This window comes from Myotis daubentonii, chromosome 5 (assembly GCF_963259705.1).
Source record: "Myotis daubentonii chromosome 5, mMyoDau2.1, whole genome shotgun sequence".
Taxonomy (NCBI): domain Eukaryota; kingdom Metazoa; phylum Chordata; class Mammalia; order Chiroptera; family Vespertilionidae; genus Myotis; species Myotis daubentonii.
In genome coordinates this window covers 33,010,394-33,034,432 of record NC_081844.1, presented here as the reverse complement: position 1 = coordinate 33,034,432, position 24,039 = coordinate 33,010,394, and the positions used below count along the sequence as shown (strand labels likewise).

At 52.6% G+C, this 24,039-nt stretch overlaps 2 protein-coding genes across 6 annotated transcripts; both read left to right on the top strand.

Annotated features, from left to right (window-relative positions):
- Positions 1–1,065: 1,065 nt before the first annotated feature.
- SCAMP4 (secretory carrier membrane protein 4) lies at positions 1,066–22,652 on the top strand. Of its 4 annotated transcripts, none has more exons than XM_059697301.1 (7): positions 1,066–1,155; positions 7,624–7,671; positions 10,952–11,080; positions 11,389–11,545; positions 12,558–12,659; positions 19,590–19,707; positions 20,653–22,652. In XM_059697301.1, exons 2-7 carry the CDS (start codon positions 7,665–7,667, stop codon positions 20,830–20,832), a joined length of 693 nt encoding a protein of 230 aa, XP_059553284.1. In that variant the 5' UTR covers positions 1,066–1,155; positions 7,624–7,664; the 3' UTR covers positions 20,833–22,652. The 4 variants fall into 4 exon arrangements, with proteins under 4 accessions (XP_059553284.1, XP_059553283.1, XP_059553286.1 ...); XM_059697300.1 differs by lacking the exon at positions 1,066–1,155 and adding an exon at positions 6,388–6,515; XM_059697302.1 differs by lacking the exon at positions 1,066–1,155 and adding an exon at positions 7,441–7,533.
- ADAT3 (adenosine deaminase tRNA specific 3) lies at positions 1,076–6,185 on the top strand. 2 transcript variants are annotated; one of them, XM_059697298.1, is made up of 2 exons: positions 1,076–1,155; positions 5,072–6,185. In XM_059697298.1, the coding sequence occupies exon 2, from the start codon at positions 5,089–5,091 to the stop codon at positions 6,151–6,153; it is 1,065 nt and encodes a 354-aa protein (XP_059553281.1). In that variant the 5' UTR covers positions 1,076–1,155; positions 5,072–5,088; the 3' UTR covers positions 6,154–6,185. The 2 variants fall into 2 exon arrangements, with proteins under 2 accessions (XP_059553281.1, XP_059553282.1); XM_059697299.1 differs by lacking the exon at positions 1,076–1,155 and adding an exon at positions 1,208–3,864.
- Positions 22,653–24,039: the final 1,387 nt, after the last annotated feature.

Sequence of the window (24,039 nt, the reverse complement as noted above, 5' to 3'; positions counted from 1 at the left end):
GTGGCAAATGCTGCTGTGGACATGGGTATTGGGTGTACAAATCTCTGAGTGCCTGCTTTCAATTCTCTTGGGTATATGCTTAGAGTAGAACTGCTGGGTCACAGGGTAATTACATTTAACTTTTTGAAGAAACACCAAACTGTTTGTGATAGACTGCCGCACCATTTTACATCCCTACCTGTATGTCTTTTTTTTTAATTTTGAGAAATGAAAAATGGGCAGAAAGTTACATTAAAGAGATTCTTTTATTTTTCCGTTAGGGATTCACTTTATGATATGTAGAAAATTTAGGCAGTTTTTAATGACTTGCTAATCAATCAAAGATCATCAGCTTGTTTTTTTACTAATCAACAAACAGGGGTTTTTAGACCTGGATTTTTTTTTTTTCTTTACTTAGAAATGGGGTTAAACTGGGGTTTTCCAGCCTTTGCAGTGTGGACGTTTGGGCCAGTTCTGTTTAGAGGGAGCGTCCTGTGCACTGGCAAGTGCTGAATGGCATCCCTGGCCTCCAGGTTTTGATGCCATTTGATGTCAGGTGCACCACCCAGCCAAGACAGCCACAAATGTCCCCAGACGTTGCCCCTGGTTGAAAAATCACTGGTTTAAACCTGTTTAACTAAAATGAATAACTAGATTTGCTCATAAAATGAGCATGTTTTGTCCAGGAAAGTCAAGAGGCCCTCTTCGCCTACTGTATAGATGGGAAAACTGAGGCCGGGAATTGGCCAGGGCCTCAGCCCAGAATGGGAAGGTAATTCCATCCAGTGGGGCAGCCTCTCCGGAACTGAGCTCTGGGAGTGACTGCAGCGGGGGTCGTGTGCCCCTCTGACTCCGTTCCCTTACTCTGCTGATTTTCCAAAAGGCCTACTTCCGCCCCCCCCCCCCCCCCCCCCGCCCCGCAGGGTCTCGAACCCACAACGAAAAGCACGCTGGGCGCTCCTGCGGGTCACGAGAGCAGCAACCCCACATAGGGGCGGAGCGAGGCGGCCGCGGCCGGCCCTGTGGGGATTGTAGTCCCGGCCCCACCGCCCCCTGGCGCCAACCCCTCCCCTGGAACTACGCTCCCGTCGTGCCCCGCGGCGCCAGGCGGAGGCGGAGCGGGCGGGCCAGTTGCTAACGCTTGGTGAAGCGCAGCGCTAGCGTCCGTCTCCTTAGGTAAGCGCGCGGCCTCCGGGTCTCGGCTGTCGTGTCCCAGGCTCCCGCGGAGGTGGGGCGAGGGCGGCCGCGGGGGACTTGGCTGAGGGGGACGCCGGCCGCGCTGGGGCGAGGGGGCGACCGCGCCGAGCTCGCGCGCGCCTCGGGCGGACCGGGGGAGCGTCGCGTGTGCGCGTGCGCGTGCGCACAGGCCAACCCAGCTCCTGGCGCCCATCCTCCTTCTGCGCTTGCGTGCGCCCCTGAAGCGTGGTGATCAGACCCCGTGTGTCCAGCTGTTTCCGGCGCGCCCTGCCCCCGAATCCTCAGGGCCTGCCCCTGCCACCAGGCTGCGGGTTGACCTGCCTCTTGTGCGCTTTGGGCGAAGCTCCCTAATCTTGACATACATGCTAAACATTGGTGGTCCTTCTGCTCTTACAGGAAGTGTGAGTTCTCAAGGCCTTTTCTTACCCCGACCGCGGGGTAAGAGGTCTCTCCCAAACCCAACAGCCCAAGGTTCTCCAACTCTTATTGCGCAGAAGGCCCACTTGTAGGGTGTCGGGTCTAGCAGACGCTCAGGGCGACCCATTAAATTCTAATTTCACTAACGAATAATTTTTTTTAGTATGTCCCCAAAATTGCATGGGACACACTTATACTAAAAAATTCCCCCCCTCATCTAGAATTCGAATTTAATGGTAGCCTACGTGTTATCTGGCGACTGCACTCCATTAGGAAGTTTGTTAGAAATGCAGATTTCGGCCCTCTCCTCTTTGTAGAGCCAGGACCTCGAAACTGCGTTAGGAACTGTGGGTGCCTCTGAGGCTCCAGCACTCAGGTCCCCTTACTGCTCAGGTCTCCCTACCCTCCTTGCCTGGCTTCCAGGCCCAGCTCTGAAGAGCCCTCCTGCTGCCACAGACAGGGCACAGGGCCCTCGAGGGGCTGTGGGATTGTTCATCAATCCAGGACAGTTCTCTTGGCCTCGCTCACTTTCTGCCCCTGCCCCCCTGCGTGGTGATGATGGATCCCCATTTCCCAGAGGGGAAAGCTGCAATGGGGGTGAGTCAGGCAGTCTGGTCAGGACACAGCCAGGTGCAGGCTCTGGCCTTCCTAATCCAAGGGTAAAAGAAGGCCTCTTGTTTGAGATTTACATTGTCACCTGCAGAGCCTGACGCAGCTCACTGAAGAAGCACCGTTTACCAAGTCCCTCCTAACGCCAGAGTCCACGCATCCTGGGACCCCAGGGCCACGGCCCTCCTCTCCCCCAGCCCGCTCTGCCCAGTGTTGCCAGGAATTCCGGCACACAGCTGTTTTCCAGTTTGGTGCCTTGGGGCAGCAGGTAGTCTTAAGCTGCTGAGGGGCCTTGCAGTTAGGGATCCATCTCCCTGGTCCACTAGACCAGGGGTCCTCAAACTTTTTAAACGGGGGGCCAGTTCACTGTCCCTCAGACCGTTGGAGGGCCGGACTATAGTTTAAAAAAAAAACTATGAACAAATTCCTATGCACACTGCACATAATCTTATTTTGAAGTAAAAAACCAAAACGGGAACAAATACAATATTTGTATTTGCATGTGGCCCGCGGGCCGTAGTTTGAGGACCCCTGCACTAGATCCTCCAAGATCTGCCAGTGCAGTTGAGCGCTTCTGGCCCTGGACAGTTGGCACCCGGGGCAGAGGCACCACTACCATAAGTGTGACCAGGTTGTCTGCCTCCCCCTGGAGACCAGAGCACAGAGGGTTTTAGGAGGCAACTATCGCTGCAGGCAGAGGAGATGGACGCACCCAGGGAAGGGACTGAGCTGGGCAGGACCCTGTGGGGGAGGGCTGTAAGGGGAGTCGGGGTGCCGTACTTAAGATCCCTGGATGTGTTTAAGCAAAAATGAGCGGTTTGTGTTTGTAGGGGGACTGGCATTCCCCGCGGGGCTTTCGGGATGGGGGCTCGGGTTCCCTCTGTGGAACCTGTTTATTTCTCATCTGTAGAGTGGGCTCAGGACCTCTGTCTCGCAGAGGGACTCGGAAAGCAGTCGGTGAGCTGGTGAGCAGCAGCTGTGTGCCCTGGTCAAGAGCCTCCACTCGGAGCCTGGTCTTGTCCTGTAGAAAGGGGACAGTCCCACATTCTCGCTACCAGGTCGTTGGGAGGAGTAGGGGAGCCCATTGGTGAGAGCGTGAGGACATGGTATTCCGTAAAAGCAACTGTCTTCCGACATGCTGGGCCTTGTTTGGGGTCTGCTGACCTAGTGGCTCGCCAGGTGTCCTTTCCTCTCCCCATTTTCTCTCGTAGCAGTTTTATTGAGATACAGTTCACATACCGTGTAGTCCACTCATTTAAAGTGTACATTTTAGTGGTTTTTAGTATAGTCGCAGGGTTGTGGAATGTCATCACTATCTGACTCCAGACAATTCCATCCCTCCTGTCCGCATTAGCAGTCACCCTCACCTACCTCCCCAGCCCCTGGTAATCAGGGATCTACTTCCTGTCTCTGTGGATTTGTTTGTTCTGAACATCTTCCATAAATGAAATCACATACTGTATGGCCTTTTGTGTCTGGCTTCTCTCACGAGCATCATGTGTTCAAGGTCCTTCTGCCCTGTGATGAGTGTCAGAGCCTCATTCCTTTTCATGGCTGAGTAATATTCCAGTGTATTCACGGGCCACATTGTGTTTATCATCGGTTGGTGGGCACCCATTGCATCCACCTTTTGGCTGTTGTGAATCCTGCTGCTGTGAACACGTGTGTACAGGTTTCTGTGTGGATGTGGGTTTTCAGTTTTTCTGGGCTCATGCCTAGGAGTGGAGGGAAGCTGCTGGGTCAGATGGTGGTCATCCTGTGACATTTATCCGTCCTCTCTAGGGCCCAGCCAGACGCGTCCCAAAGGCAGCCTCCATTATTTGTCATTTGTTTTGTTTTGGTTAGACAGGGGCTGCACTTTTAGAAGGACAAGTCAGACTGTGCTTGCCGTACAGGCAGTGAGAACTTCTGTGATCCAGGGAAGGCCGTGTGGGGCGTGGGATCCTGGGCATGGTGTGTGCTCGGAGCAGATTTCAGAGTTGGCATTAGGGACTCTACTGTGGGCGCTGCCCAGCACAGGCATTGTGGGCACATGAGGGTCACCCTTCGTGAGTTCCGCTTTTCGTGGCTGCCGCTGGCACCCTAGTTCAGTATGTTTGTCAAACCGGTATTGTGAGCCTAGGACACATTGTGGTGGGCCAGGATCTTATGTGCCCTCTGAGGGGCCTGGCTGATAAATAAATGAGGGCACATGGAGCTTAGGCGTAAGCCGCGGGGCATGTCGTGAGCTGTAAAAGCCGACTGTTGTAAAACGATTTCAACACTTGCTTGTCCACAGGGAAGAGGAAGGAGGGGCTGGCCTACTCCAAGTCCCCAGCTGGGCAGTGAGTTCTGGCCGGGCAGCTGCATCTGAGTTCCTCCTGAATCCAGTTGAGGTTATCTGTGATTTATCTCTGACATTCGCCAAGGCAGCCCTGACCAATGGGAATAAGAAGCTCATACATAATGTTAAGTTTTTTAGAAACCATGTTTTTAAAAAGTACAAAGTAACAGGTGCAGTTAATTTTAATACTGTTTAATTAACCTAAAACATGTAGTGTCATCACTACAACACTTAGTCAATATGAAAACAATTCATGAGATCGTTTACGTTCTTGTCTTTGTATTAAGTTTCCAAGATCTAGTGTGCATTTTTGCTCACTGCACATCTCAAAGAAAAAGTAAAAAATAAAAAGTCAATGGCGGTTTAAACTTTGCAATCAAGAGTTGGTACATGACTGAGTGAGAACATGACCAGTGATGCATTTTACTTGGGCTGGGGCTCTCGGATGAGCCCTCAGATTCAGCACTCCTAGGATGGACTCCTCGGCTCACCCAGGCCTCCTGTGGCTGACAGATGATGCTCTGCTCCAATCTCTGTCTCTCACAGTCGGAGCCCTGCCAAGGATGGATCCCCTGGGCTGCACGGAGCAGTGTGAGAATAAGAAGGCCGAGGGCCCAAATCGAGAGCCTGCGCTGTGGCAAGTCCTTCCTGTTCTGTCCGAGCAGCAGTCCAGGGACGTGGAGCTGGTGCTGGCCTACGCCGCACCCATCCTCGACAAGCGCCAGACTTCACGTCTCCTCAAGGAGGTGTCAGCCGTCCACCCACTGCCTGCACAGCCTCACCTTAAAAGGGTTCGCCCGAGCCCTGATGCTGGCCGTCCACACGTGCTGGAGATGCTGCTCTGCCTGGCAGGGCCCGCTGCAGGCACTCGATCGCTGGCTGAGCTCCTCCCACATCCGGCAGTGGATCCCCGAGGCCTGGGACAGCCCTTCCTGGTGCCTGTGCCTGCCTGGCCACCCCTGACCAGGAGCCAGTTTGAGGAGGCGCGTGCCCATTGGCCCACATCCTTCCATGAGGACAAGCACGTGACCCGTGCCCTGGCTGGGCAACTTTTCTCAGCACAGGAGCAGGCTGAGATGCAGGGCCACATGGAGCGGGCTATACGGGTGGCGCAACAGGCGGCTACCAGGGGCCTGAGGGCTGTGGGGGCTGTGGTAGTGGACCCGGCCTCAGGCCGGGTACTGGCCACGGGCCATGACTGTAGCAGCTCAGCCAGCCCCCTGCTGCATGCCACCATGGTGTGCATTGACTTGGTGGCCCAGGGCCAGGGTCAAGGCACCTATGACCTCAGGCCCCACCCGGCTTGTTCCTTCACCCCAGCCTCAGCCTCCCAGGGTGTCCAGGCCATCTCTCTGCGCACACTGGATAAGGACATGGACGTGGATGATAACGGCCTCCCCTATGTGTGCACCGGCTACGACCTCTACATTACCCGCGAGCCCTGTGCCATGTGCGCCATGGCCCTGGTGCACTCCCGTGTGCAGCGTGTCTTCTATGGGGCACCCTCTCCTGATGGTGCCCTGGGCACCCGCTTCCGCATCCATGCGCGCCCTGACCTCAACCACCGTTTCCAAGTGTTCCGGGGTGTGCTGGAGGCCCAGTGCCGCCAGCTGGACCCCGACACGTAGGTGCCAAGCTTCCTGGCTCCAGACTGACTGTTCTCTGCTCTGCCAGCCTCAGCCTCCTCCCAGATCCACTTGGGCCCTGGCTCCCTCATTGTCTAAGGGCTGCGATCCTGTCTGTGGATTGCAGGGACGTGCCTCCCAGCCGCGGAACCGGTGCCTACACTGTCTTCATTGGTGTGCGGTGCTGCATTTCTGCTAGACCAAGCTTTTCCCGGGGCTGGAGCACAATGGGGCCCAGCCGGGCCTCATCGCTGGGCACGCAGGCTTCCCTCCTGCCGCCTTCACCTGCGTCCACGGGTCTACTGGGATTGTATCCCCTTATTCTCAAGTCTGACCCATGAAAATAAACTCAGCCCTTAAACCAGGTTGGTGTCTGTTGACAATTGTGGGGCTGCCTCCATCGAGGGCCTGGGTGTGCACAGCTGGAGGGGAGCTTCTGAATCAAATGTGACCAGAGCTCTGCCCGAGTTGAGTTGTGGGTCTGGAACGGTGTTGCTGGCTAGGATGTGTCTGGACTCAGCTGATGGAAAGGCTCCTTCAGGCTGTCCCATTTCCGCTCCATCTCAGGTGGCCAGAGGAGTCCCCAAAGGCCGACTGCCACAGAGCAGTCAGCACCAGAACCAAGTTGTTTGTTTGGGACTTGGAGCAGGCTGTTTGTCCGTCCAGCAACCATGCACTGTCTGACCACAAAGGCACTTCAGGGATTCCAGGACATCCCTGTCCCAAGCGATGCTCAGGCTCGTGGGGACGCTCCCATCTTGTGGGAGCAGGGCAGGCGGGGGCTCCACCTGCGAGCCAGTGCAGTGGCCGGACATGGGTGGGGCATGAGCCTGCCCGCCTGCAGGGAGAGCCAGCCAGGGCATGACAGAGGGTCTCGGGAATATCGCTAAGCTGAGGGATGGGCTCCATGGAACTCAGTATCACTGGAACCTTCTTGCCTGGACTAGGTGAGGAATATTCCTAGCGCTTAGCCTCAAGCATGGCTCCTGCCCCACTCTGGTGCCAAGGGTCCCCTGGAGCTTCACTTGGGTTGCAGTGGGGTCCTCAGTTTTGCAAGGCTCATGGGGCAAAAACTACAGACCAGATTGTGTGAACCCAGTCTTGGTGACTTGGCAGTTGGGCACTACAGCCATAATGAGGCACTCGGAGCTATCTGTGGATGAAAGGTGGGGAGGATGAGGTGGCAGGAGGACAGTAGGCGTGGTCACTGGGATCCCAGAAATGCCCTGGCTCCAGGCTGGCCTGTGGGTGGCAGGGCTGCAGTCTAACCTTTCCCTCCCACCATCGCAGATGCTGCCCAGAGGGGAAGTGATGACACATTTGGTGACACGTTGGGGTGGCCTTCCAGGCAAGAGCCCAGACACCCCTGTGGATAGCCTGGAGGTTAGGACTCTAGCCACAGCAGTTGCACAGGCTACCCCTGGTGTCAGGGTCACCTGGCAGCCAAGGTGACTGTTGCTGTTTCCCCTCCAGGTGGCTGCAGGCTTCAGCCTCATCAGGCCATCACATTGGAAATGCCAGGTGAGTCTTTCCTGGGCGCCCCGGGGGTTTGTGTCTCAGTTCCTCGGGGAAGTGCCCTCGGGTGGCCAGACCCTTTAGGACCACTGTAGGCGCCCACCTCACGTTCCTCCTCTCATGATGGCTGTTGGAGTCGCCTCCTGGCACTGAGGGGATCACAGGGAGGCACAGTTTCTTTTCTTTCTTTTTAAAAATCGATTAGAGAGAGAGAAGAGAAACATTGATTGATTGCCTCCCATACATACCCCAACCGGGGATTGAATCCACAATCGAGGTGTGTGCTCTGACCGGGAGTGGAACCTGAAACCTTTTGGTATATGCGATGATGCTCCAACCAATTGAGCCACCTAGCCAGGGTTGCTGCTGCTTTCTTTAAAAACTTTATTTTTATAGCGTTCAGTTTCCACATGGGTTGTCAGCTGGTGTTCAGCGTGGCCAGGCCTTCTGCCTGGGGCTCGTTTTATTGACACCACAGGTGGGCACTGAGGTTTGTCACCTGGGTTCATGCCTATACACGTAAGATGACGCCCTCATTTCCTCGTGAAGTCTGCAGTGAGCCCCCAGGGTGGCCTGCCTGGTCCTGCTTGAAAACAGAGGTGTGGTGGCCCCTGGTCACTCTGCTGGTGGCAGAACTGGGATTTGAACCCAGGCCCATGGGTTCCAAGTCAACGCAAAATGTTTGGCCAAGAAAACGGGGTTTCAAGGAGCCTCAAGATTCAGCCAGTTTTCTGTCTCCGTCCTGTCATAGCACGTGCTGGTGGGACTGACTGTTGCAGACACCCTGTTCTTGCTTTGGGGGTTGGATGTCAGGCAGGGAAAGGGGTGCCCTGCCTTCTCCTGGGAGCCCAGGGACTAGGGAATGGATGGCTGGGTGGGGACTGTTGTTGGGGCCTTGGGTGCCTGGCCACAGGGCTTGGTCGGGCACTGTGAGTGAGGTTAGTGACCAGAGCTGGGGGGATCCCTCTGGGTGGGCTCACTGGAAGGGCGGAAGCCTGGAAACCCTGCCTCTCATGGTCTCCTAGAGCCGTGGTCGGCAAACCGCAGCTCGCGAGCCACATGCGGCTCTTTGGCCCCTTGAGTGTGGCTCTTCCACAAAATACCACGTGCGGGCGCACACGTACAGTGTGAAGTTGACTTAAAACTTTAAAGTTTATTAAGTTAATTTTAGGGAACGTGGTGGAGTGAAAGAAGATGTAGTGTCGAGAATTGAGAAAGGTGTGTTGAGATGGTTTGGACGTATAGAGAGAATGAACGAAAGGAGATAGACGCAACAAGTACACAAGACGAGTGTGGATGGGAGAGTTGGAAGGGGTCGACCTCAGCGAATGTACCTCAATCAGATTGAGGACGTTTTTAGCAAAGGCCAGCTTAGGAGGACCCTAAGTAAGTTAATAACAGTGTACCTACCGATATAGTTTAAGTTTAAAAAATTTGGCTCTCAAAAGAAATTTCAGTTGTACTGTTGATATTTGGCTCTGTGGACTAATGAGTTTGCCGACCACTGTCCTAGAGAGTCAGGCAGGTCAGGACACTTCTGGCTTCTGTGTTACTTGGTAAATGTCTGAGGCTTTTCAGGGGCCAACAAGGTGTGGCTACTCCAACCTTCTCCTTCCTCCAGCCTCTGATCTTACTCCTCCAAGACAGGTAGGACCTCACCTCAGGGCCTTGCACTGGCAGCATCTTCCCCCAGAATCGCTGAACTCCCTTCTTCACTTTCTTGAGTCTTTGTTCAAATGCCACCCTTTAGTAAAGCCACCCTGACCCTGCTTTTAGGTCAAAGCGGACACCCCTAGCACTGCCCTGCTAGCCCCCACCTGCCCTGGTGGTTCCTCTTTACAGCACCCAGCATGCCTCAGCTCTCCACCTAGACACCCACCTGTCACAGTGATTGTTGGCCCCCTGTTGGGATGGAGCCCGAGGCCAGGGCTCCGTGTGTGTTGTCTTTTGTTACCCGGCAGGTACTCAGGAAGCATGCCCAGTGGCAGTGGGGTGAAGTGGAAGGACACTGAGAGGCAACAGGGCAGCACTGACTTTACCATGCTGTTGGTCAAGTCATGTCTCCAAAAAGACATGTTCAAGTCCTGACCCCTGGTACCTGGGATTGGAACCGATCTCATTTGGAAAGAGAGTCTTTCCTCTTATAATATGGAAGCCAGAGGTCAGAAATCAAGGTGCCCCAGGCCCGCGCTCCCTTGAAAGGCTCCAGAGAAGGGTCCTTCCAGCCTCTACCGGCGACAGGTGTTAACAGTATCTGGGTTCTGCCTATGAGCCTGTGTGAGTGTCCTGTGACGGTTCTAAGAAGTCACCACAAACGTGGTGACTTAAAACAGGATTTACCAGGAGTCTAACAGACTAACTCATGTGGCTAAACCCATTGTGGGCAGGGCTAGTCCTTCCGTTTGCAACCTTTTCCAGTTTCTTAGCAAAGAGAGTCTTTGCAAGGGTGTTGGTTAAAATGGGTCACCCTGTGGTAAGGTGGTCCTAATGCAAGGACAGGTGTCCTTATAAGAAAAGGGAAACTTGAACACTAACGCAGGAGGAGGCCATGTGACCATGGAGGCAGACACTGGGGTGATGTGGCCACAATCCAAGGATCCCTAGAGCCCCCAGAAGCTCGTAGAGGCTGGAAGGACCCTTCTCTGGAGCCTTTCAAGGGAGCGCGGGCCTGGGACACCTTGATTTCTGACCTCTGGCTTCCATATTATAAGAGGAAAAATCTGTTGTTTTAAACCCCCAGTGTGTGGCTGTTTGTTACAGGATCTCACAAATTCCAGGTGCCAGAACCTTCCCCGGCGACAGGTGTTAACAGTATCTGGGTTCTGCCTATGAGCCTGTGTGAGTGTCCTGTGACGGTTCTAAGAAGTCACCACAAACGTGGTGACTTAAACAGGATTTACCAGGAGTCTAACAGACTAACTCATGTGGCTAAACCCATTGTGGGCAGGGCTAGTCCTTCCGTTTGCAACCTTTTCCAGTTTCTTAGAGGCACCACATCCCTGGCTGTGGCCCCCTCCTCCATCTTCACAGCCAGCAGCTCAGCCTCTTCCATCTCTGCCTCTGACCCTCTTGCCTCCCTCTTAAGAGGACCCAGTAAGGACACTGGGTCCCCCCGGGAATCCAGGGTCGTGCCCATCCTAGGGGCTCTGATTTAATCCATGTGCCAAGTCCCTCTGCCGTGTGAGGCGGCATGTCTGCAGGCCCCAGAATGGACAGGGACATCTTTGGCCGTTTACTGTGCTGCCCCCAGCATGGCTTAGTCCCCTGGTGTTCTGTGTCCCCACAGAAAAGGAGAACAACTTCCCGCCGCTGCCCAAGTTCATCCCTCTGAAGCCTTGTTTCTACCAGAACTTCTCCGACGAGATCCCCATTGAGCATCAGGTCCTAGTGAAGAGGATCTACCGGCTGTGGCTGTGTGAGCAGTGGGGTTGGCTGGGGGGTGGGGTGGGGGGCTCCCCACACCACTGCAGAGACCCAGGCCAGGCCCAGGTCATGAAGCTGCCCCATCCTCGGGCTGGGAGAGCTTGAGGTTTTTGTAGTAACTCTCCTTTCTAATAAAATTCTGTCCCGGAGGCGGCATGGTGTGATGTACAGAACAGGTGGGCCGCTGGGCAGGAACCTGTGTCTCCCTGAGCCTTCTCTGGCCTTCGGTCCCTGTGTAGTGGGGTGGAGGTGCCCTAACCCCCAAACCCCGGCTGAAGCCTCCTTGTCTCCCCTATCCAGTCTACTGCACCACACTGGCAGTCAACCTCGTCGCCTGCCTGGCCTGGTGGATCGGAGGTGGCTCAGGAGCCAACTTTGGCCTGGCCCTGGTCTGGCTGCTGCTCTTCTCCCCTTGTAGCTATGTGTGCTGGTTCCAGCCGGCTTACAAGGCCTTCCGGTAAGTGGGGGCCTGGCCATGCCCTCATGGGGCCTTGGGGTGTCTGTGCTGGCTGTGGGTTCAAAAGTGAGTAGCCAGGATGCCCCCAACTGTGTGTGCACATCTCCATGCTGATTCCTGTACTTGGAACCTGTGCCTGCTCTGCACCTGTCACCCTAACCCAGGTGCTAGTACCCCTCCCTTTCTCTTGTCTAGTTTGGATGGCAGCTTGTATCGGGGTCTGCGCACTACAACCCACAGATACCTGTTGTATTGTCTTTTAATAACTCTATTGAGTTCTATTTCACATTCCATACAACTCACCTAATATTTGAGTGTTTCTAGAGTCTTCAGAAGGTTGTACACTCATCACATCCAATTCCAGAACATTTTCACTGCTTCAGAAGCCCCATCCCCCTTAGCAGTCACCCCTATCCCCTCCCCAGCCCCTTTGGACATAACCTGCTTCTATGAACATTGGCCCCCAGCCAGCCCCCTGCTACTCAGGTGTATTGCTCCTGGATGGTCCCTAAATCCCATCCTTAGGAGGTAGGAGTTCTTATACACCAGTGATGGCGAACCTTTTGAACTCAGCGTGTCAGCATTTTGAAAAACCCTAACTTAACTCTGGTGCCGTGTCACATATAGAAATTTTTTGATCTTTGCAACCATAGTAAAACAAAGATTTATATTTTTGATATTTATTTTATATATTTAAATGCCATTTAACAAAGAAAAATCAACCAAAAAAATGAGTTCGTATGTCACCTCTGACATGTGTGTCATAGGTTTGCCATCACTGTTATACACCTTTCCAGTAAGGAACCCATCAGTGCAGCATCTTTTCAGAGGGGCAGTGTTTAGGCCCCTCATGGTCAGAGACTTGTGTGAGCATGTGTGCAGTAATTCATGCAGGTCGTACCTGAAGAAGGGAGAATATTTCTGTGTTGCTGTCTCTGCCTCACATTCTCCTCTGGGTTGTTGTCACTGAGAGGCTGGCGCAGCCATAATGGTCATTCCTCTCGCTCTCCAGGGCCGACAGTTCCTTCAATTTCATGACATTTTTCTTTATCTTCGGAGCCCAGTTTGTCTTGACCGTCTTCCAGGCTGTCGGCTTCTCAGGATGGGGTGCTTGGTAAGTCAGTGAACGTGGCCGCCTTGGTGGGTGTTAACTATAAACCCTTTTTTTTTTTATACATTTTATTGATTTTTTACAGAGAGGAAGGGAGAGAGATAGAGAGTCAGAAACATCGATGAGAGAGAAACATCGATCAGCTGCCTCCCGCACATCCCCCACTGGGGATGTGCCCGCAACCCAGGTACATGCCCTTGACCGGAACCGAACCTGGGACCCTTCAGTCCACAGGCCGACGCTCTATCCACTGAGCCAAACCGGTTTCGGCAGTGGGTGTTAACTATAGACATGTGCGTGAATACCTGTGTCAGTCAGTGCGGGCTGAGACTGTAACATAGACCCCAACTTCTGACGGCTGATGGAGAACAGACATTTACTTCCTGCTTTTGTAAATGCTCCAAGGAGGTGCCAGGTTGAGGGGCAGGGTGTCTGCTCCACATTGGCACCCAGTGCCTGTGAATGCTTGATTATCAGCCACACTGGCCACAAGGAAGAGACCGGTAGGCATGGGCCAGCAGTGTGTCCCAGGAGGAAAGTTTGGAGAACAGCAACCTGTGAGCCCACCCTCTAGAGCAGTGGTTCTCAGCCTTCTGGCCCTTTAAATATAGTTCCTCATATTGTGACCCAACCATAAAATTATTTTCGTTGGTGCTTCATAACTGTAATGTTGCTGCTGTTATGAATCATAATGTAAATATCTGATATGCAGGATGGTCTTAGGCGACCCCTGTGAAAGGGTGGTTCAACCACCAAAGGGGTCGCGACCCACAGGTTGAGAACCGCTGATCTAGAGAGATTCGGCCTTCTGTTTGCTTGATTTTAGAGTATTAGATGACATTTCCATGGCTGCTGTAACAAGTTACTTCCAACTTAGTGACTTAAAATGAAACAAACTTCTTATTTCCAGTTTGGGGGAGTGCAACATGGGTCTCATGTGCTAAACCCAGGTGTGGGTGGGGCTGGTCCTTTCGGAGGCTCCAGGGGAGAATCATTTCCTGCCTTTTCCAGCTTTGAGGGTGCTACATCTCTGGCTCATGGCCCCTTCCTCCATCTTCACAGCCAGCAGTGCAGCCTCTCCCAAACTTCTACTGTCCTTCCTGCCTCCCTCATGTGAGGACCCTGTGATGACACTGAGCTCCCTGGGTAATCCAGGGTCATCCCCATTTCATGGCCTTAACTTCATCCTACCTGCAAAGTCCCTTTACCACATGAGATGACAGACGTGTCGAGAGTTACTGGGACCAGGACATCGGGGCTGTTACCAGCCACAGGTGGTGTCTTTGGTGTCCAGTGTTGGGTAAGAGGCATTCCGGTTGGCTCTCTTCACACGGGAACTGCCTGGGAGTGCCATGATGTGTTTGGCCTTTCAGTTGATTGTTTTCTGAATGACAGTAGTTCATTCTCTCTGTAGTTAGAGCTCCCGATTCAGGAACATTTTCTTTCTTTTTTTAAAAAAATATTTTTTATTGATTTTTTACAGAGAGGAAGGGAGAAAGAGAGAGAGTTTGAAACATCGATGAGAGAGAATCATCGATCAGCTGCCTCCTGCACACCCCCTAATGGGGATGTGCCTGCAACCAAGGTACATGCCCTTGACCGGAATCGAACCTGGGACCCTTCAGTCCGCAGGCCGACACTCTATCCACTGAGCCAAACCGGTTAGGGGAGGGATATTTTCTTATGTCATGTCCTTGAGTCCTCTTGGTCCACTTTTTCTGGGTCTTTTTAAAAAAATATATTTTTATTGAGTGCAGAGAGGAAGGGATAGGAAGAGAGAGATAGAAACATCAATGATGAGAGAGAATCAATCCACTGCCTCCTGCGCGCCCTCCACTGGGGATCGAGCCCGCAACCCAGGCATGTGCCCTTGACTGGAATCGAACCCGGGACCCTTCAGTCTGCAGGCCGATGCTCTATCCACTGAGCCAAACCGGCTAGGCCTGGGTCTTGCTTTGGGATGCCTATTGCCATCATTTCTGTGGTTTTCCTCCCTGTCGTTCCCTGTGTACACTGGGAGAGCCGCCGTGGCCCGTCCTCGGCAGTGAGAAGTCATACAGTTTTGTTTGTTTCTTGAGGCTCATGTGAGTTTTCACGGCGTCTTCAGACCCCGCCTCTCAGCTCCTTCCTTACTGTCCATTTCCTGCTGTCTCTTCTGCCCTTCTCTGTAGAGCCTCAAAATCATCTGCTTTTCTCCTGAGATCATTTCTAGAATGCATGTCCCTACATCTTCCTGTTGTTGCTCTTCCTGTTGGTGATGACATGCGCTTTGTGTGGACCTGGGTTTCTCCTTGGTCCTCCCAGATACCGGAGGACCGGTAAGGTGCTATCTCAGTCTTTCAGGTGCAGTGATTCTCGGAGAGGACGTCAGGACTCCGCAGATGGTTGTGCTCTTGGCTGTGGTTTATACAGAAACAGGACAGCAAAATGAGCTGAGGGAATAGGTGTGTAGGACAAGTTGAGGGGGGATCAGATGCAAGCTTCCAGCGTCCTCTCCTGGTGGGGTCCCACAGAATACACTTAATTACCCCAAAATGAAATGTGACCATGTGCAGAAGGTGCAGTACCTAGGGCTCTCATTGGGGTTGGTCATGTGGACCCTGCTCTGCCTGGCAGGTACAAGATTCCAGACTCCAGGAGGAGAGCAGGTGCTCAGTGCGAATGATGTAGTTGCAGAGGTATTTTAGGGCCAGGCAGCTCCCCTGTCGGGGAGAGGAGCCCCCAGAGTTCAATTCCCAAATGTCCCCCCACCATCTGGTTTGCACTACAGGCATGCACGGGCATCTTGTTGTTTTGTTAATCCTCAGATAAGGACATTTTTTCCCACTGATTTTTAGAGAGAGTGGAAGTGGGGTAGAGACACAAATAGGGGGAGAGAGAGAGAGGGAGAGGGAGAGGGAGAAACATCGATAGGTTGCCTCCTGCATGCACCCTGCCAGGGGCAGGGATCTAACCTGCTACCAAGGTACAGGTACATGCTCTCTTTTTATTCTTTTCTTTTTTAAAAATATATTTTATTGATTTTTTACAGAGAGGAAGGGAGAGAGAGAGAGAGTTAGGAACATTGATGGGAGAAACATCAATCAGCTGCCTCCTGCACACCTCCTACTGGGGATGTGCCCACAACCAAGGTACATGCCCTTGACCAGAATTGAACCTGGGACTCTTCAGTCTGCAGGCCGACGCTCTATCCACTGAGCCAAACCAGTTAGGGCCAGGTACATGCTCTTGATTGGAAAATGAACCCTTGACCTTTCAGTGTGTGGGCAAATGCTCTAACCATTGAGCACACCAGCCAGGGCACTTGGGCATTTTTTTTTTTTAATATATTTTATTTATTTCAGAGAGAAAAGGAGAGGGAGAGAGAGAGAGAATCATCAGTGATGGGAGAGAATCACTGATAGGCTGCCTCCTGCATGCTCCACACTGGGGATTGAGCCCACAACCCAGGCATATGCCCTTGACTGGAATTGAACCTGGGACCCTTCAGTCCACAGTTTGATGCTCTATCTGCTGAGCCAAATCGGCTAGGGCTCAGGCATCTTTTTTCTCCAGGGTTGAACAGGGTAGAGGGACTTCCTGGTGGGGTGAGAGCAAGGACCAGAGGGGACAGTTTTCAGGGGAGACTTTCAGCTCATCCCCAAGCAGAAGCGATGCTCTCAAGAGTGCCCCTGTGACAGTCACCCACTCCCGCCAGTCCTGTGTCATGTGGACCTGTCACTCCCTACACACTGGTCTGCTCTGCAAACACATTCCTGTGAATCTATAAAAAAGGACACTTAGGATATCTGAACATATCATATGTAAATATGACCATGATGGGAGGGAGAGGAAGAGAGAGATAGAAACATCAATGACGAGAGAGAATCATCGATTGGCTGCCTCCCGCACGCCCCACACTGGGGATTGAGCCCACAACCTGGGCATGTGCCCTGACTGGGAATCGAACCATGACCTGGTTCATAGGTCGATGCGCAACCACTGAGCCATGCCGGCTGAGTGGCTCCTGTTCTTTTTTAAATAGCCTTTTAACCTTGCTACCCTGAGGTGTACAGGGACAAGATAGAGTGCTGCCATCCACCCATCTCCCTGACACCTTTGCCCCCACCCAGACTGCAGGCTCCATTTGCATTTCTGCAGCAGTATCCATGAAAGCCCTTTTTAAAAAATCCTCACCCGAGGACATCTTTATAGAGAGGAAAAGAGAGAAAGAGGGAGAGAGAAACATTAATGTGAGAGAAAAACACTTATCACTTGCCTTCGGTATACTCCCTGACTGGGGATCAAACCCGCAACCAGGTATGTGCCCTGACTGGAAACCGAGCCAGGAGCCCTGCAGTGCACGGGGACGACGCTCAACCAGCCGAGTCCCTCCAGGGGCTCTGTGGCATGATTTAATTGTTGCTTTAGCAGAGTGTGCACGTCAGACCCAGGTGAGCGGTGCCTGTTTCTATGAGTTGGTGTCTTTTTCTGCCTCTCCCTGATCTGTGGGCTTGACTGTCCTGTGCAATGTCCCACATTTGGGTTTTTAGAGTAACAGCTTTATTGAGACACATTCCACATACAGAGACAAAAAATTCACCCTTTACCGAATGTCAGGGATGGGGAACGTCTGGCCCACAGGCTGTATAAGGCCTGTGGAATCATTTGGTCTGACCCTGCCAGGGCATTAGGGGTGATTGGTTAAATGTTTGACCACATATAGCAGGCTAATTTTTAAGTTAATAATTTTGTATGGCCTATGAGTGATGTTATAATATCCAAATGGCCCTTGGCAGAAAAAAGGTTTCCCAACCCTGCTTTAGGTGTACAAATCAGTGTTTTTAATACATTCTCAGGGTTGTATGTAATCATTATCTAATTCCAGAATATTCCATCACCCTTCAAAGGAAACCCTGTTCCCATCAACAGTCACCCCTTCCTCTGACAACTATTAATGTATTTTTTGTCCCTGTGGATGTGCCTGTTCTGGACTTTCTTTCTTTTTTTAATTTTTTTATTAGTTAAGGTATTACAAATGTGTCCTCACCCTGTTCTGGACTTTCACATGAGTGGAATCACATACTGTGTGGCCTTGTGTGTCTGGCTTCTCTCACTGAGCATGTTCAAGGTTCATCCACATTGTAGTGTCAGTGCTTCACTCCTTTTCATGGCAGAATGATATTCTATTGTGTGGATGAACCACACTTTGTATATCCGTTCATCAGCTGATGAACACCTAGGTTGTTTTTTACTTTTTTTTGCTATTGTTAGTAGCGCTGCTGAGAAATTTCTATGTGTTTTTGTGTGGACGTGTGTTTTTCTTTTGAGTGTATACCCAGGAATGGCATTGCTAGGTGGCAAGGTAACTTATTTTAATTTTAACCTTCTGAGGAACTGCCAGATTCTTCCACAGATTTTGCAGGCTGTGTCCCCTGCTGTCTTTTCTCCTGTTCTGCCCCTTCTCCCTAGTTCTGGCCCCTTGTGCCCCTGGCTGAGTGGCTCTGGGGGAGCACCTGGCACCCCTGGCTCCCTTGTTCCCTGCCCTGTCCCTCCCTCTGTGCCCAGGCCTCTCTCCATCCTCCTGTTCCCCGTCCTGCATGTCTTGGCCTCTCTGGATATGGTTGGGGTATAGCAGGCTTACTCTGTCATCTGTTTGTAGCTGATTGAGGCCAGTTTATCACCTGCTGTTGCAAGGGATGTCATTCTGGGTCATAGATGAGCTTGTTCTTTGAGAAGCTGGCAGTTGCCAGCTCACTCCTTGGTGAGTCTGGGAGGCAGTGCCACGGAGCAGGCTCCCCATTCTACAGTTCCAACTGTAGGTATATTGACCCTCAGAGACCATGATCCTCAGACTGGGCCCCATCTCCACCGCCACCTACTCGGCCTCCTGTTCTAGGGCTCCAGATCTAGTGGGAGATCCCCATCACAGGCAGTGCCTCCTCCCCTCCAGGCGCCTGAGGGTGATCCCCTTCCCTGTAGGACAGGGTCCAGCTGCCCCGCCTTAGCTGCCTGTCCATCTCTCCCAGTGCCCACCTGCGCCCTCCATTGCCCAGTTTTGCTCACAGTGCAAAGCAGTGTATGTAGAATGTTCCTCCTCCATTCACAGAGCGGGAGCGGGTACTGTGTTTGCATGTGCCTGTAGTGTACACATGCATGTTTTCATAAACATCCTGTGGAAGAATACGTAGCAAACAGATCACATTGGTTCCCTCTGAGATGGGGGGTGGAGGGGGGGGTTGGCAGGAGAGAGATTGTTTATTGTATATTCTTTCAAATTTCCTAATCTTTGAACTCTGTGGTTTTACTACTTGTTAAGAAAAAATATTCTAAAAAATACTGTGTTTCTTGACTTCCCTTCCCAGAGGGAGCATGTATAAACAGATGGACAGTCTTTTTCATGCGGGCCAGTGATGTTCTTATTTCATAGACCTTGCTGTGCCGGCTGAGCTTCAACTTCCTTTTCCCCTCTTATTTTTTACCATCTCCTTAGTAATCTGTCGTGTGGCTGTAGCATAATTTACGTTCTTGTTCCCAGCCAGTGCTCGTGTCGGGTACTCCCAGTTTCTCCTTATTCCAAACAATTGTTGTCGTGTAAGTTCTTAGAATTAAAACAGTTGGGGTAAGAGTCTTTTTACAGATAATGCCACATGCCCTCCAGAAAGGGTGTACACTGCCACTAACAGAGTGGTGTTCATGTCTCCATTTCCTATATGCATGACATTTGCCCATAGACGGTAGGAGAATGATACTTGTCCTAACTTGCGTGACTTTATTGGTGGGTTTGGGCATTATTTCGTGAGTTTATTGACCCCTCGGTAGTCCTTGGGAGAATTTCCCACTGCTCTGCAGGTCGTTCCCCTTTTCCTTTTTCAGAGCTCTTTACATATGAAGGGTAGTGGTCCCTTGTCCGGCAGATATGCTGGCGCCCACACTCTCTCTTACCCCTTCCAGTGGTTGGCTGGCAGCGATCGGGTTCTTCCAGACCAGTGTTGGAGCTGCAGTGGTCATGCTGTTTCCGGCCATCATGTTCACAATGTCAGCCGCCATGATGGCCATTGTGATCATGAAGGTAAGTCCTCTGGGTCCTGAGACGTCTGGTTTCTTCCCATGCATCCTGTCACCTGACCTTCCTGGCCCTGGGGACTTGTCTCATTCCTGTTTCAGGAGCAAGAGACAGTACATTGTCCGGGAAGTGACATGATTTCCATCAGCAGGGAAGTCTCTCTGAGTCAGGACCCGCAACGGCTCAGGCCAACACCCCACCTGTCTGCCCACAGTGGCCTTCCAAGGACAAAGGACTTGGGGAAATGGCACAGTGTCAGCTGCTACTGACTACACCTACCTTTGGGTGTGTCCCCAGCACACACAGGTCCACACTGCTCCATCTGTCCACACTGGCTATGTGTTGTCATTTGTAGTTAAATTCAAATTTGTAGTTAAAGGAAAATGAAATAAAACAGCTTACCCCACATGCTCCAGGGCAGGTCAGCTCAGCCTTTCTGGTTGGTGGGGAGTCAGTGGTCTGTCCCCAGGGGTCTCTGCTGTGGAGATCACTACTAGCACCCAGGGATGGCTATGTGCACTGTCTGGGCCTGACACTCCCATGTCAGGAGGCCATCAAATGATTGTCATACAAGTTTCTTGTGGATTTCTCCATTCCAACCACTGCCCAAGAGTACCCAGAGCTGCCTCCGGGCACTGGGTGTTGAGTAGGGGCAGTCACAGGAAGAGAAAAGCCCCAAATCCATGACAGGATGAGCCTCTTTCCATGACAGACATGTGGTGGGCCTCACAGGGCAACAGAGGTCAGCACCAAGAGGCACCAGGGGCTGTGGCTCACAGCTGGGTCTTCTGAGTTCAGTCTTAGATTCAACATGTTTTCTAAAGTTTCCGCAGACCTTTCTGTGGCTTTTGTACTTCCTTTAAGAAAAACACAACCTTAAACGTGAGCGGCCTCCACATCACTCACAGAAGTACTGATCTTTGTCCTCTGCTACCACCCTCTGCCCTGCAGGTACACAGGATCTACCGGGGAACCGGTGGAAGCTTCCAGAAGGCACAGACAGAGTGGAACAACGGCACTTGGCGGGACCCACTGTCTCGGGAGGCCCAGTTCAACAACTTCTCAGGGAATAGCCTGCCTGAGTACCCCACTGTACCCACCTATCCAGCCAGTGGTAGCCAGTGGCCTTAGAGGGAGCTGACTGGTCTTGTTGCTTGCCTGCCACCACCAGCCCTCCTCCTCCTCCCTATCCATTCCCTATCCACTCCCTATCCACGCTGGGTCCAGTGAAGCCCTAAGCATCTGTCCCCTGTCCCTCCCAGGTGGCAGGTAGGCTCCTCCCCCAGCCAGGATGGCAGCAGGGGTTGGTGGCCACCAGGACCTTTTCCAGGTGGGATGGCAGACCCCAGCAGCTCTCAGGGACCCGTGCCCATAGCTCATCTCACATCCAAGAGCAGAGGTCCTTGCAAGCACTGCCCAGAAGTCGGCTGGTCCTGCCAGCCAGCAGAAGGATGCCTCTCTTGCTCCTGAAAACTTTTGGTCACATAATGTCCACTGCAGCAGCCACACCCTCTCCCCTTGGGGTCTCAGAGGACTGATTTTGGAAGGAGGCTGGCCGCCCTCCATGCCAGTGCTGGGGACGCTAAGAAGGGCTCCTCAAATTCACCCCACTCCTGTCAGGGCCATCACCCTCGCCCAGTGCTCAGGAAGAGGGAGGTTCTTCCCTGCTGGTGATGTAGACACTTGATGCACAGCTGGTTACTCAACATTTTGTCCTGAGTTTATCCATTTGCAGCTGGGAGCTCACGGGGATGGCCAGAGGCCAATTCACTGCCTCAGTGCCATGATCTCAGCTTTTCCCTGTCCATCTGTCCCAGTTCTCTGCACTGGTCCTCAACTGCTGTTCATGACCATTGACCAGCTTGCTTCCAGCCTTTCTGTCCACCGTTGCTCTCCCCCAGAGACGCGCTCTTCTCCCACGTGTTAGAACTCCAATGCCTGGGCTGGCTGCTCCTGTACAGGGAACCTCGGCAGGATGTTCATCGAGATTCAGAACCTGGGACTAAACTCTTCAGTGGGGACATGGGCTTCTCTCCCCACCGTGCAAACAGGAAAACAGGTGCATCTCATCAGAGTGTGTATGGCCCCAGGGTTACCGCCGTCTAGAGGTGTGAGTGCTGGGCCAGCCACTCAGGCTGTGATCCACACGGCCATTTTCTGGATTTGTGGAAGCAGATCACATTTCTCAGGAGAACAGCCTTTCAGGAGGAAACAAGATGTGACAAGTCTCTGTGCCTTACTGAGGAATCTAAATACCGTCACTTCTTTTCTCCTCTCAATTCTTCTAGTTCCTTCTGAGATGGAGGAACTGGATGTTGTGTGGGTATTGCCACAGCACCTTGGTGAATGGACGGGCTGAGGGAGGTGCCCTGATGGCCTCTCAGCCCATGTTGTCCAGGCTTCCAGTAATGCTGCCCCTTGGCTCCTGCCTGCCTGTCCCCTGGGGCAGGCCATGGACCCATCCCTCTCACACCACGCTCTGCTGGGATGCCATCCTCTCCAGAAGCTCCAGCATGGCCAGAATGTGTCCATGTTCGCTTGCTTTGCTTTCTTGTGCCGAACGCCACATGGTGTCTGAAGGTGGCCATGGCCCCTGAGGAAGCGCCTGGGCCTGGGTCCCTGAAGGGCAAGTCCTCCTGGATGGAAAACAAAGCCCTAGGTTCCCCGGGTTCCCAGTAACATCCCCAAGCCAGCTTCCTATGACTGACAGATGGCTCACTCTGGGCATTGTGGACTGAATCTCATTGTGACTGGATGCCATTAGTAACGGAGCCGGTTAACCAGGCGCAGCATGAACACACAGGAGCACCCCACTCCCCACCCCACTGTACATGGCACCTTGGTTACGTTGTAGTAGGTGTTTTTGTTTTTTTGATTATGTTACTTTATTTTGAAGTAGTTTTTGTTACTGGAAAATATTCTGGAAATAAATCCATCCTTTCTGCAGCAGACCGGGCCTCCCAGGGGCTGTTTGTGGTGGGTGTATGTGTGTACGGCCTCAGAGTTCCACCAGGACAGCCTGTGCTCCTGGACCCAGCTTCCACTGATAGGCAGACCCGGCCCTATAGGCACCGAACCTCCCTGTGCACCAGGGGCGGAGCCCGGTTCAGCCCAGCACCGTGTGCCCAGGCGTCTGCCCTCATACAACGTCCACACGTCACTGCAGAGTGGTTTCCTTCAGGTTTCTTTCAAATCAACTTATTCTCTTCACATTCAATAGTTTTCATTTGAAAAGGGAAATTCACAGAAAACAAAAGTTTGTTTATCATAAAATAATGATAGGTGTAGCTGGACCAGAAGTGACTCTTGTTTTACAGAGGCTGAGCCTCAGGGCCTGCCGGGGCAAAGATTGGGCACCCCCACATAGGAGAGAGCATGGTAATCTTATTCCACAGGACACTACCACATGGGAAGGAAACCAGACCTAGAGAGGAACCGGACACTGTCCCCCCGAAAAATCACATGTGGAAGTCCTGACCCTCTGGGGTCTTTGCAGGTGCACTTAAGGTGAGGTTATACTGAGCCAGGGTAGCCCTAATCCAAGTCAACTGGTGTCATATGAAGGAGACATTGGACACAGACACAGGGAGGCACTTGTGAAGATGGAGGCAGAGATTGGGGAGATGTGTCTGAGCCAGTGCCACCAGAAGCTGGGAGAGATGGGAGTAACAGGAAATGTCAGGAAGTGAGGAGACAGATTGGGGAGCACTGTGCCTTAGGCACGTGTCCAGTGGTGTATGAACATGGATTGGGTGGACATGCCTTGAGAAGGGGTGTCCCCCAGCTGGGTAGGAGGTGGGCTTGGTGATGGTGCAAAGCAGGAAAGGAACTGGGAAAGTGAGAAATGGGGGGGGGGGGGGCGGGGGTGAGGGACCCAGGACGTGGTGGAGGTGAGAGGACCAAGGACAGTTGAGAAGGGACCCTGGGCAAGGGTGGCAGTGACAGGACCACAGATAGGTGGCTTAAACTGCAGAGACTTATTCTCACATTCTGGGGCCAGAAATCTAAAACCAGACTGTCCCAGGGCCGAGCTCCCTCTGGAGGCTCCAGGGGTAGGTCCTACCTGCCTTTTCCAGTTTCGGGGGGCTCCAGCATCCTTAGTATTGGGGCTGCATCACCACAGCCTCTGCCACCACCTTCACACAGGCATCTCTATTTGTGTGTCTTTCTCTTGCAAGGACACCCTCTTGGATTTGGGGCCTCCCTAATCCAGGATGATCTCATCTCAATAATGACATCTGCAAAGATGCCATTTCCAAATAAGGTCCCCTTCACAGGTTCCAGGGCGACACGCCTTCGAGGCTACCACTGGCTACCTGCAGGGGAACCACTGGCTTT

What these genes read in the sequence shown, in the direction of transcription:
- ADAT3 (XM_059697298.1), top strand. Translation starts at nt 5,089, where the DNA reads ATGGATCCCCTGGGCTGCACGGAGCAGTGTGAGAATAAGAAGGCCGAG.
- SCAMP4 (XM_059697300.1), top strand. Translation starts at nt 6,488, where the DNA reads ATGAAAATAAACTCAGCCCTTAAACCAG. An exon ending in AAACTCAGCCCTTAAACCAG is followed by an intron (nt 6,516 to 7,623) that starts GTTGGTGTCTGT and finishes TTTCCCCTCCAG; the next exon opens with GTGGCTGCAGGCTTCAGCCT. An exon ending in GATCTACCGGCTGTGGCTGT is followed by an intron (nt 11,081 to 11,388) that starts GTGAGCAGTGGG and finishes TCCCCTATCCAG; the next exon opens with TCTACTGCACCACACTGGCA.